This window comes from Gadus chalcogrammus, chromosome 11, assembly GCF_026213295.1.
Source record: "Gadus chalcogrammus isolate NIFS_2021 chromosome 11, NIFS_Gcha_1.0, whole genome shotgun sequence".
Lineage (NCBI taxonomy): Eukaryota > Metazoa > Chordata > Actinopteri > Gadiformes > Gadidae > Gadus > Gadus chalcogrammus.
In genome coordinates this window covers 3,521,306-3,534,874 of record NC_079422.1, presented here as the reverse complement: position 1 = coordinate 3,534,874, position 13,569 = coordinate 3,521,306, and the positions used below count along the sequence as shown (strand labels likewise).

The following is a 13,569-nucleotide window of genomic DNA, read 5'->3' as shown; positions in this document are numbered from 1 at the left end:
AAAATAGAAAGTACAGCTGGGTTGGAATTCTGGTGGGGCCACTTAGCTGAACGCTCAAAGATAAGAGTCATTCCTATAGCCCACAACTACATACTCCCCAGTCCCCTCCCTTATCTCACCTCCCGCCCTGAGGCCCAACGACCCTCAGATTCCTACTGCAGACTAGGTCACTGTGCCAGCCATGAAGTGACACTGCACGCCCCAATGACCTGATGTGAATGGCTATGCATGTGGCTACACACATGACTATTTATGTTGCAAAGTGTGGATTTATTCAAAACTCGTTTTATCAGCGAAAAATGCATTTGATCATCTTGCACACATTTTTCCTAATTAGCAAATGGGGATCGTAGACGACAACAATCGACCCCTTCACGCAGATGCAAGATCCAAAACCAACTAATCAAGGTTATGTTTCTGCTGTTGAGGATGTAGTGCGTGTGTCAAATTGTAGGCTCTGCACTGTGATTGGTCGCTAGCTGCTTCACCCCAGACTGTACCTCGACTTCCATGTGTGGATGTGTATTTAGCCGGTCTATATAATGTGATCCAGATGCCTCGGACAACAGCCTTCCGAGTTTCAAGTGGGGACATCTCCCAGCTTTGTTGCGGCATTTCACGGAGGCACGCCCCCTTTTGGCCGGGCCCCCTCGGAATTCTGAGAGCATAGCCGCCTACAAAGCAGCTCGGAGGTTCGGAAGCTCACATGTCTTAACGTAAACCTTCCCTTCTTCCAACAATACGTACAAGGAAAACAGCACACCCAACGAACCCAATGTCATAGTCAGTGACGGTGGCGGCAACGATACAAACACATGCTAACATTAAACAACACACAACTACACACAACCCCAAACCCATTAACCCCACTTAACCTTACATCAAAGCAAGTTGACAAAAGCCCCTTTTGTCAACTGACAACCCCAATTCCCAGGATCCCCTGCACGACCCCGGAGGAGTCGCGATAATATGGTGTGTTCCAGATTTCCCGACTTCCGAGTCGTAAGTCGGGAAATCTCCCAACTTTCTTGCGGCATTTTTCTGAGGCACATCCCCTTTTTGTCTTCATCTCTCGGAATTCTGAGAGTTGTCCGAGAGCAGTGATGACGCTCTCAACAAAATTGGCTGCGCCCTTAATTTTTCTTTATTTTCTTTGTATTTGTACCAGGTTGGTATTTGTCGATTTTAAATGCTCTTCCCCATTGATTACATTGCTACTTTATTCCAGTCACCAATTTGTGCATTGCACGGTCTTGCTGTGAGTGCAATACAATGTAAAGTTGGGTTGTTTGTTTTGAGCCGGTTTGCTAAAGAGGTTAATGGAGCTCACCATTTTTCAACGACAAGCCAAATTCATGACACAATCACAAAGACAAACGGGAATGCTCTAAGTGCTCTGAGACCGGAAATGACGTCACCTGCAACTCGGAAGGCTGGTGTCAGAGGCATCTGGATCAAACAATAACTGTATCTGCTCTATAGGCGCGTTCTATAGAGCAGTTCTACCAACGGGGCATTTAATTTCAACGTCAACATAAGTTGAGCCTTTTTTTTCACATGTGAATTGAGATTCAAGTGGCCCAAAATATTCCCGTTGGCCAAGTCCGACCTCAATGATTCTCACTGATGGCGACAACCTGATTGAAATCAATACGACAAGAATGCATGGAATAAAGAGCGCTTGTTGTAGTCCAACTCCGGAAACTAGTAGTTCCACGCTAGAGTCGTTAGAGGTCAGCGCTACCCGCCGTCGCGCAATGACGTTGGTTAGGAAGATTTACAACTTACAATTTGCACGTACCGGCGTGTCATACAAATGGATTACACCATAAATCTTTTTACGGTTGCGGCATTTTTTGTTGAGAGCGTCATCACTGTCTGAACTCGGCACTCTCTCAGAATTCCGAGAGGCCCCGACCAAAAGGGGGCATGCCTCAGTGAAATGCCGCAACAAAGCTGGGAGATTTAACCACTTGAAACTCGGAAGTCTGATGTCCGAGGCATCTGGAACACACCTGTTATCAAAATCTGGCCCCAGTTGCCGAACAGAAGTAGAATCAAGAGCGTCATGAGGTGTCGTTCACGAGACCTTTCCGGCGTCAGCGTCATGAGGTGTCGTTCACGAGACCTTTCCGGCGTCGTGAAAATGTTTTCCCCATATTACCCAGCTATGTGAACGTGCCATAAAATGCTCATTGTAGAGCAGATAAAGTCTGCTGGGCTGCTTCCTCATTTGGAATTGTACTCATTCTTTTTTTTTTTTTTTTTAAACCCGTCTCTTCACTGCTGTGAAGTTGGAGCAACATCCGTTTCTGAGGTGACATCATGAATACATTTACCTGTTTATAACGGTCTGACATTGGTCCAACAACCATGACAATATAGCTTTAAGTTGTTGAGTATGTGGGTATGATGGTGTGTGTGTGTGCGTGTAAGATTGAATGTGTGTGTATGATTGTGTTTGTTTGTATGATTGCGTGTGTGTGTGTGTGTGTGTGTGTGTGTGTGTGTGTGTGTGTGTGTGTGTGTGTGTGTGTGTGTGTGTGTGTGTGTGTGTGTGTGTGTGTTTTCCTTTCATTAAACTTGTTTTGCAAGTTTGGTGGGTTCCGCCCTGCTGGCTCGGCCCTTAAATAGGGCAGCTGATGCAGCCACCTTTAGCTGCCGGCCCACCTGGCCAATCCCCTTCCTCCTATTTCTCCCCGCCCTCCTCTCCTTCCCCTCATGCCCAACCTCTTCTCCCTCTATCTGATTAGTCCCCCATACCCGCTGGTACCAAGTGCTGCTGTGGAAATCCATCTGCGTGCAGCGTTGGGCTCTTTGTTGGGGGGGGGGGGGGGGGGGGGGACCACACGGGTCCAGGGAGGCTAATGCAATCGCTGCCATTAGGATATGATGGAGCTTGTGTAGGGCAACACTTAGGGAGTTTCTGATGGAGTGAGGGTTCAGCCAAGTGGTGTATTAAAGGGGGGGGGGGGGGGGGGGGGGAGGTCTGCAGCTGTCTCATGCTCTTACTCATCACTTCTGCCGCTCCGGCGTGTAGCATGACGCAGCCCGTAGATGTGTTATGTTAGGAGGAGGAGGAGGAGGAGAGGGGGATCGAACGCTCTCTCTGCTGCCGTACCGACGGCTCACAGAGCATGATTAGGATTAGGGTGATGGGTCTGAGTGGAGGCTGCTTGTGCCCCCCGCTCAGTGGTCAGCCGCAAGGAGTCCTCCAGAAGTCTTGTTAGGAAGACAATAGAGCAGAACCACACATTGTTCCTTCTGACGCTAGAAGGTCAGACGTTGATATAATCTCATAACCTGTGTCATAGCGGAAAATTACAGGTGAGCCAGTTTACAGAGTTGAGCTGAGGGCAGACCTAACAGGGAACACACATCGAATTGTACTGACCGAAGACAACACTTAGGATGTGGATGAAGGACTGTGTGTTTTGAATGCCATTCTGTTCCTGATCAAATCCTCTCTCTCTCTCTCTCTCTCTCTCTTTCTCTCTCTCTCTCTCTCTCTCTCTCTCTCTCTCTCTCTCTCTCTCTCTCTCTCTCTCTCTCTCTCTCTCTCTCTCTCTCCCCCCTCCATCTTCAATCTATGAATCGGTCTAAGAAGTTTCATAGAATTCGTATCATTTCCTGTCACTCAAACATTTATGTGCCATTGCACTAAAAAGGAAGGAGTGGGAGAGAATTCAGAGAGAGAGAGAGAGAGATGGAGAAAATGAGATAAGATGGAAGGGTTCATCTGTATACTCTGGGGTTGGCATAGCAACTGCCTTCCCAGTCATTATTCTTCTATCTATTATATTATTCACTTGTTCACATCTTTTCCACAGTCTACATCTGTGCTATGTGTTGGGTGTGGGACGCACAGTTCCTCCCTGTGTAGACAGCCTCATCATTCTATATTTATATTTGTATTGTTTTTTCTCTCCTCTCTAGAGGGATTTAGTGTTGTATTGCTATTTATTTAATCTCATGCGCTTTTAAACGTGGCAGTCCCTCCACTTTTGTTCACTTTTTGTGCAGTCTAATTCTGCTCGCTCTCTCTCTCTCTCTCTCTCTCTCTCTCTCTCTCTCTCTCTCTCTCTCTCTCTCTCTCTCTCTCTCTCTCTCTCTCTCTCTCTCTCTCTTTCTCTCTCACACGCTACTTTTGCTCTAAATTGTTCTCAATATAATAAATTATGTTAATTGGAACCCAGTTCCTCTCTGTGAAATCTCTGACAAATAAAGCATTATTGACTAAACTCTCACCTAATTGCATGTAGGCCTTTCGCCAGATACAGTGCACTGAAACAACATGACGTGCACAGCATTAAATTTGAATGAAGTCTGCCAGTCGAATTAAGGTGGGGCTATCGAAAGTGATTGATACTGATGATATTGCATTAGGTTATTTAATAAGGGTTGGGATTTGAAAGTATGCTGCTTGGGAAATTATTAGGCTATGGGGCCTACTCAATGGTAAACATAACCACACCGCATCTCCACTGATGCCAGGCTGCATCTTTACACTATACGACTACTGAGGATTGCAATGGACGGATGGAGGCGCATGACAGCAGACTTGATATCCCTCATGGCTCACTGGGCTCATCGGGTTTATGGTCTAATCTGTGTGGCCTTTTCTTATACCTCATAAAATGTTAATTTAAATAAAAGTAACTAAATAAAAGCCAAACATGTTTCCCCAAATCGACAATGCTGTGGTTGTTTTTGTTGTAATACTCTATTAAAAAAGATATGCATGGCAGCCACGAATGCACCTTCACTGTACTTATGGCATATTGTTACATTGTGAATTCATTCAGCGGTAGCCAATCACCGAACAGTGTGCCCGAGTGAAATAAAAACAATTCAATGCTTACCAGGTGTACAGGATTCATCTCTCCATCGCTACCACCTGTTTAGTCGCTCATCATCGTGTCTGTCTGCTCCGTCCAATGAGAAGCCCCGGGAGGCGGAGAGAGGAGAGAAGTTGCAGGAGAGTGAGGAGCGGCTCCAGGAGACAGAGATTGATCCTACATTTAGTGGACTGAATGAGTCGGAGGAGTTGAGATCTTTTTATCGCGCGTTGATATTCTAACGACAATATCTCACTTGACTTGATCAGGTTTGTCTTCTTTTTTTTGTCGCCGTTTGTGGTTTGCGGTCTCGGTGAATATTTTATTATGGATTCACAGGTTGGTTCACGGTTTTGACAGTAGATTTATCGACAAACATGTTGGAAGGTTTTTCTTGTTTATTATTTTTTTCTTTGGTCCTTCGCACGATCGAAATGGGTGCCGTCCATAAACCGCTGACTCCAACGTGTATATAGGTACGTTTTTATATTCATACAAATCTTACAAACAGAAGACGACAAAACCGTGGAAGCAGCGAAACGTCTAAAGAGAAAATTATTTTTGCAACGGTGGGAACTGACTGGTGGCTGTACTAGCTCTATGATGACAGCAAGCGAGGCTACAGCTGGAATGGCCGTGACAACATGAAAAAGAAAAAGTGTCCAAGTCTATTTTCATCCAGCCAGTGATCCAAGCCCAAGGAATAGGGAGCGGAGGTAAGGGGAGAGGAGACACTGATTGGAGGGGGGTTAGGAGGAGGAGGAGGGGGTGGGTTGGGGGTTGATTCGGGGTTCAGGGCCCATAAAGGTATCCTCCAGAAAGTAGGTTATTTCTTTCTGAGATTAATTAAACATTAAATATGCTATCATTATGATAAATCCACACATGAGACATGAGCCATGGACAATAACGGTTCACCCATTGGTGTTTATATGTAGCAGGGCAATTGTTGTCAGCTGTGTTGTTTCAGCGCTAAAATAATGTTGAACTACTTCACAGACATGACATCAATATGATGGGGGGCATGACTTATGGGAATATAAATAGGGTTGGGAGGGGGGGATCTTATAGTGGACATATAGTATAATAATAATATAGTATAATACCATAATTGAATAATTTCCCGTTGAGTAACTTTGCCCTTTCTACCCCTTTGACACCAACATGTTCAACCTGATGTGTGTGTGTCGGTCCACACTGGGCCCGTCAATATGACCGGAGGCCATGGTCTGTTTGTGTCCTCCTTCCCCTCCACGTGGGGCGTGTTGAATGCACCTGCTCCTATTATGTCCTGCTGTGTGTGGCTGTACCCAGCTCCTGTGTTCTCTGTGTTTGCATGGGCTGCAGCCGACAGGTGCGAGCGGCCTGCCCTACCTGTGCCGCCATGGAGCCGCCGCTGAGCCTGGCACTGCTGGGGGGCAGCGAGGACGAGGACCCCCGCTTCCCCCTGCCCCTGGGCAGCAGATCCCACCCCTCCATGACGGGCGCCTTCCCCGGGGCCAACCACTCAAACCACATGGGCGGGACCAGCCTGGACCGCCTCAACGGCAGCACGCCGTCCCCCTCGGCCTCCGGCGCCGCCCCCAGCCTGCCTGGCGCCCCACTGCCCAAGCTGCCGCTCTCCTCCTCCGGGGCCCAGCCTCTCCCGCCGCCCCCCATCCCCAACGCCCTGCACCCCACCAGCACCCCGCTGTCCTCCTGCCTGGGCTCCCAGCACAGCCTCAGCGGGGAGAACTCCCCGGTGTACAACGCCCTCTTCTACTCCTCCCACTCGCCCTCCATGGAGCGGGAGAGGGACCGGGGCTGTAAACACCGGCAGGCCAGCCCTCTGGTGCACCGCAGGGACAGCAACCCCTTCACCGAGATCGCCATGAGCTCCTGTAAGTATACGGGCGGGGTCATGAAGCCACTTAGCCGGCTGAGCGCCTCCCGCCGGAACCTGATCGAGTCTGACAGCAGCAGCGAGACCAAGGAGGGTGGGGTCTCCTCTGTGGCCGGGGGGGCGGCGGCCGGCGCCGGTGGCGTCGGCGTTGGGCGGGAGCGGGACGCCCCGACGGCCTCCCTCCTGTCCCAGTCCTCCACCAACCTGCCCCCCATCCAGAGCCCACCCGAGATCGTCATCTCGTCTAAGGAGGACTCTCCGTACGCAAGGCGCTACGACATCAGCGACTCCCCGTCCAACCAGATGTCCATCTACCACCAGAACCACGCGCTGGTGGAGAGCCGGCGGACGCTGGGCGGCTCGGGGGCCGTGGGCTCCATGAGCGGGGTCAGCAGGCAGGGAGGCGTGGGGGGCGTGGGCACTGGGCCCCGGGGCAGCATGTCCAAAGCCTGCAAGCGGAAGAACCAAAACATTGGCTACAAACTGGGCCATCGCAGGGCGCTGTTCGAGAAGAGGAAACGGCTGAGCGACTACGCGCTCATCTTTGGAATGTTTGGCATCGTCGTCATGGTGATCGAGACTGAGCTGTCCTGGGGCGTGTACAACAAGGTGAGTAGACGGTACCCCATGTATGTGTTCCCACCGCGACTCCACACGGTGACGTCTGCGGTATACACACGGCCAGCCGCTTGGTCCGGTTATGAGATGTGTCTGGGAAACAGGGGGGGAGATTCACTCATAAAGACAGCAGATTCTAACTAACGTCGGTGTGAGACAGCGACACAGAGGCCGGGGGCCTCATGATTTGGAGGTGCTTTGTGAGGCTTTGGCAGGCCCTGGCTGCAGGTGATGTTATGGCGGGAAAACATGGGGGGCACATTATTGGTGAGGGGCCAGGATCTCATTTGTCTGTGTAATGGGGAGTGTAATAGGATGTTTAGGCTCTGGGTTTAATGTGTGTTTATTTGTGTGTGTGTGTGTGTGTGTGTGTGTGTGTGTGTGTGTATGTGTGTGTGTGTGTGTGTGTGTGTGTGCGTGCGTGTGTGTGTGTGTGTGTGTGTGTGTGCGTGTGCGTGTGCGTGTGCGTGTGCGTGTGCGTGTGCGTGTGCGTGTGTGTGTGTGTGTGTGTGTGTGTGTGTGAGAGACTACGTGTGTATGTTGCACCTTTGGACTCTTTTCCGTGTCTGGCAGCAGTGACTCCTCCAGCAGCCCTAGCCTTCATTGGGCAGTAAGGTGGAAACATTACTTTCACTCATCGCATCTGTCATGCCCGCATCGCTGATCACTTAGGGGAATGACAGCTTAGACACTCCAGTGTACAGGTAGCCTATTAGCAGACTGGCTGTCTGTTTACAGGCCTCTGGAAACGGCAGAGCATTTCCCTGATATTGGAAGACAAATCTTTCCCTTCCTGTATCTTCTGCTGTGGTGCATGTCTGTCTCCTCCTCTTCCCAACACCGCTAATTCCTCTATCCCTCTGCCCACCGGTGTGTTCGCAGTCAGGGGTTTTACTTTAGGACACAGATTTACTTAAATACGTCCTCCATCTTCCTCCCTCCTCTAGACTCAGTCCTTCTCAGTTTATTCATCTCGTTTCTGTTCAGTTGACACGTCACTGACCCTCTTCCCCTAAGGAGACGCTCATCACTTTTTATGTTCTCTGTCTCTTTTGGTCCCTTTGCTCCCTCCCTCCCTCCCTCCCTCCCTCTCTCCCCCCGCCTCTCCCCTCTCTCCCCATCAGCCTCCCTCCCTCCCTCCCACCGCCTCTCCCCTCTCTCCCTATCAGCTTCCCTCCATCCCTCCCCAACGCCCTCACTGCCTCTCCCTTCTCTCCCCATCAGCCTCCCTCCCTCCCACTGCCTCTCCCCTCTCTCCCCATCAGCCTCCCTCCCAGCTCCTCCAGTGGGCGTTAGGACCAAAGAAGCAGAGAGGAATGAAAGGCGGCAAAAAAATCTGTAAAGAGAGAGAAATCAAGCGGAGAGGTGATAATGAAAAGCCTGATTTAGGTTCCTAACCTAGGACTGATGTGCTCGTCCTTCCCCTATTAATCAGACTACACGTTCTGTTGATTACATGCGTTGTGCATGGGGCTATAGGGCCGTGATTAGTGCTATAGCCCCATGTACTATTGATTTACTAGCCTCCCACAGGGTAGCGCTTCAGGGAGAAAACGTTAGGGTTGATGTTGGAGTGTGTGCTTCAAGTCAGGGATGGATAATAGTTATGTTTACACGTTTGACTTGGAGGACAGGATGGAAGATCATGTAAACAAATGTTATTCTTAATATCCTTCTATCTATTGTACAGCCTATTGAAATAGGCAGATCCCTTCCATTGCACTTCTCAGTTGTTTAAAGTACACTTAAGGGTAATTTAGGCACTGTCCATTATGTACTGCGGTTGTTTGTTTTTTGAGAAGAGATTGAAAGTGCTTCTCACCATATGCAGCTTGGGATTAAGGTAGGCAGCAGTCCTAATGGAGTCTGCTGCAGAAGAGCACAGTGCAAGATAACCAAAGTGGTCGTCGCGTCTACACATCTAAAAAGCCCGGTCGAACCTCCACACAGGGCTCTTTCCCTTTATTCCCTGGGCGTATTATGGGAGAGACAATTGCTGTTGAATGGGACCAATGTTGGAATTCCCAGCGTGGCGTGAGGGGGATGCCAGGCGGCCGCGGTGGTCAGGGGGATGAATGGCGTGGATGTAGAGGATGAGACGGAGGAGTGGAGAGAGATTGATGAGCGGGAGGAGGACCCTGCAGGGCTCTGAACCTAAGATGAACCAGAGGGGACCACTTAAAGGATTCTTCTTCTATTGATTATTGACTGTAACCTTATCGCGGGTTCAGCAGTCCTGCTGTATTGTTGCGCAACCTTTGGGAAGAGGCCGAAAACCAGAAGCTGCAAGGGGTGGAGTCACGCCTTGTACAATGCACAAGTACAATGCTGATATAGTGCACACAAACACTGGCTCATCCCAAGTGCTATGTCGTACGTCACGTTCTGACGGTAGGACTTTGTAGCGGCAGTGGGCTAAACCTAATATGGAAGCTAAACTGGCTTTTTACCATCTTTATATTGGAGCTGGAATCTCTTCATATTCCTCTTTTACATTTTGTGTAAAGCCTCTGACAGCCTCTGATCAGCTTGCTTCCCAGACTGCCAGCCACTGCCAAGGACCAGCTAATGAGTTTATATTGTGTGTTGAGTTTTACAATTTATTCCATTACGATTCCATTAGTTGTTTATTGCAATGAAATTGGAAAGAGAGGAGGCATAACGACATGAAATATGTTGATTCCTCCGCAGATTTTAAACACTTTGGTTTTATTATTACATATAGTAATAGTCACATGGCCCCTCTTTGAAATCCTTCTGTGTATTTGTGAATATTTATAGACTCCTTGAGATCTGCAAGCTAGCTTCAGGATACTTGGAAAGGAGATAATATTGGAAAGAATCTCAGAATTCCTCATTAAAGTATATTTTGATATACCATTAAAGGTCCCATGGCATGCCACGTTATGGATGCTTATATATAGGTGTTAGTGGGCCCTTAATACAGTATTTGAAGACGTTCAAGAAATTCAGCCTTGGTGCAGAATTACAGCTTCTACGAGCCAGTCCCACAATGAGCTTTCCACCCACGTTTATGGAAGTATATCTGTACCATCGGATTTTGAAAATAAAAAAGCCATTGAATTCTAAGCATTGAAATAACGTGTCTGGATTTTTTGCCTCTGAATTTAACTCGTAAAATTGTCAATAAATCATTTTCAGCTTTATTTTTTAATGTTAAAAAATTAAAAATCTAATATTCCACATTAAAAAATTCAGCTTAAATATTTTCACCATCCCCAAATTCAGCATGCCAAATTCAGCTGCACAATTAAATTCATGAAAATTCAGTGTTAACATCCGGGGACCCAAGGAATAGCAATCGATCCTAGATGCTTGATCACGGTCAAGCAAGGAGAGCGAGCAGGTGTTACACAGAATTCTGCGAGCCACCGAAAAGTGTGACCCCAGGGGGCGCCGTTGCAGATTTTCTCCAAAATGCACAAATTTGAAGAGTAGACAGGCATGAGGTCGTTCATGTGCGGAAACATTCACAAGCCTAAAACTTAACGTTTGTATCATATCGATCACTCGGATTGGGGGTATTCGTTTTGTGACACCGGGCGCACGTTAAGTGGCTGTAGCAAAACGGTTGATATACCTCTGTTGTGGCATAACAAGAGCGCAACGAGTGCGCGCAGAGCCAACACTATTCCGCACCGAGTGACATGATACAGATAGGAGGACGACGAATTAAAAGCAGGTTGCTGTCGGGCGCTTCTTCCCGATTCACACCGTGCTTCCACTGGAACTACAAGCTGCTGCCGCTTCAGTTGCCCGATACTGTCGGCTCTGCGCTCTCGTTGCACAGTGGGCAGCGGGCTTCAGATCGCCCCAGCAACACACCAAACATAGGCAAAGGGACCTCGGATCGCCCAAAATTGGTGCCCTAATAAATTGGGCTCCTTAACCCACTACAATTACCCTTACACTGCATGTAAATCACGCCAAGTCACTGCAATCACACACACACTTCACATATGATACAGGTATTAGTTCATCGTTTATTTCATACTGCAGAAAAGAAAAAAAAAAGGGTGTGCATTATAACAAAAAGATAAATAAAAGATAACATCCCCCCCCATCACCTTGATATTAAATGTGCTTAATAAATACATTTTATTTTATTTGATTAGCATTTTACCAACCGATACAATGGATAGGGCGTTTAGTAAGATCCACCCCATAAAAAGTCAGTGTTTAATGACGTTGATTTACCTTTGCACATTTCCTATTATAGGCTACTGTGTAAAATGCTGTTTAGAATTAACGTTAAATTTAATTGATTCGATTTTTGTATCAAGAAAGAAAGAACCAGCGAGTGACGCTCTTATCCCGCTCTCCTTGCTTGACCTCGATCTGTTATCTAGGATGGATTGCTCTTCCTTTTGGTCCCTGGATGGGACCTCTGAACACTGAATTTCATACCTTGAATATTGCATCTGAATTTGGCATGTCGAATTTGGGGACGTTGAAAATATTTAAGTTGAAGTTTTTAGCGTTGAATATTTGCTTTTAATTTTTTGACATGGAAAAATAAAGCTGAAAATTATTTATTGACAATTTTAAGAGTTAAATTCAGAGGCAAAAAAATCCAGATCCGTCATTTCAATGCATTAGTATTCAGTGCTTAGAATTCAATGGCTTTTTTCAAAATCAGATGGCACAGATTTACTTCCATAAAAGTGCCCTTTTTTAGAGGCGGGTCAAGGTGGGTGGGGGTGTGGCCCTGAACAGCTTGCGGCCACGGTACCATGCGCTCGTGTTTACACTGGATGTATTGCAATGGCGAGGCGCACACAGCTTTTGGCTATGTTCTGTAAATATTCTAGAACACTGCGGGTGCTCCGGCGGGAGTGCTGGAGCTCTATATCTAAATAATATCATATTATACATAGATATCTCTATCATATAATATATTATCACAGCCAAAAGCTGTTTGAGCCTCCAGTCAATATTATGAATCTCATATGACTGTGTCGGGTTCTCCGACGTCTCTGGTTCTTCCACTTCCACATCAATTTGAAGTAGACTGAACCCCGACATGGAGGAGAAAGGGATTGTTGCCCGCCATTGTTGACCGTGATTGTCTTCCGCCGGAGCCCCGCTGCCCGCTGCCGAGGCACCACCGTCTCGGAAGCGGGCAGCCGGCAGCGCCGAGGCTGGACGGTGGTGGGCAGCGGGGCTCCGGCGGGAGACAATCGCGGGCAACAATCCCTTCCTCCTCCATGTCGCGGTTCATGTACTTCAGGGAGTCAAAGCCAAAGTTCCTACTCAACCATGGCTGAGATAACCCCCACTATGAGTCTCGTTGTGGAAATACCAGTGATGTCAGAGAACACGGCGTGTTATGCGCCATAACACCAACAGCAGAGCGGTTATCCAAATAACAAAGAAGTGTAGAACAGTCGTAGCTCATTGTCTCATTTGCGGGCCAAATTCTCTGGGCGGGCAAAGCAGGGAAGGGGAGGTAACCTGGCCCCTTATGACGAGAAATGGGGCAAAATTCGAAATCGGAGTGTCTGAGCTTTTATTTCTCTAAAGCGGAGCATTCCTAGTGCTTGTTCTACACCTAACGCCATTTCTAGCTACTGGGGGACCATAGGCAGGCTAGGGGCAAACAATAAAAACTATTCATAGTTACACATGGGCTTTATCCTTTGAGTTCGTCATTGATCATGTTACCCAGGGACTTGCCTGACCGTAAACAGCTTTATAAGCTTATATTATTGATGCAATGAGATTGTTAAAGAAAGACCTAGATGAAACACATGTCTTTATCTCAGAATAAACTGCGGCCCTTTGAAGGTGACAGGCTACCTAGCAGCAGGTGGCCTGTCACTCTCTGATCAATGTCTCACTTTTACAGCTCCTCAATGTGGCTGTTGAGGTCCCAGGTTCTCCCCTCTGTAGCCCGGGGTCGCATGCCTGCGATGGCACGTATCTATTCTGAGGGAAGGGCCAGCTGCTGTGAACGTAACCTGCCACTCTGTCCATGGAACTGTTGGAAGATTAGTGTGACATGCAACAAGTGGTCCTGTGTGTGTGTGTGTGTGTGTGTGTGTGTGTGTGTGTGTGTGTGTGTGTGTGTGTGTGTGTGTGTGTGTGTGCGCGCACTCGTGTGTGTGTGTCTGTGTGTGTGTGTGTATGTGTGTGTGGGTGGGGGTGGGGGTGGTGGTGTGAGAGAGAGAGAAAGAGAGAGAAAGAGAGAGAGAGAGATTGACAGCGAAG

At 48.1% G+C, this 13,569-nt stretch overlaps 1 protein-coding gene across 1 annotated transcript in view; it reads left to right on the top strand.

Annotated features, from left to right (window-relative positions):
• Nucleotides 1-5,034: 5,034 nt before the first annotated feature.
• The window catches only part of kcnn3 (potassium intermediate/small conductance calcium-activated channel, subfamily N, member 3), a 45,466-nt gene continuing 36,931 nt past the window's right edge, over nt 5,035-13,569 (top strand). Inside the window, exons 1-2 of the mRNA XM_056602668.1 lie at nt 5,035-5,554; nt 6,186-7,329. Coding sequence (XP_056458643.1) covers nt 6,223-7,329 — 1,107 coding nt within the window. The 5' untranslated portion in view covers nt 5,035-5,554; nt 6,186-6,222. The remainder of the gene's footprint in view (nt 5,555-6,185; nt 7,330-13,569) is intronic.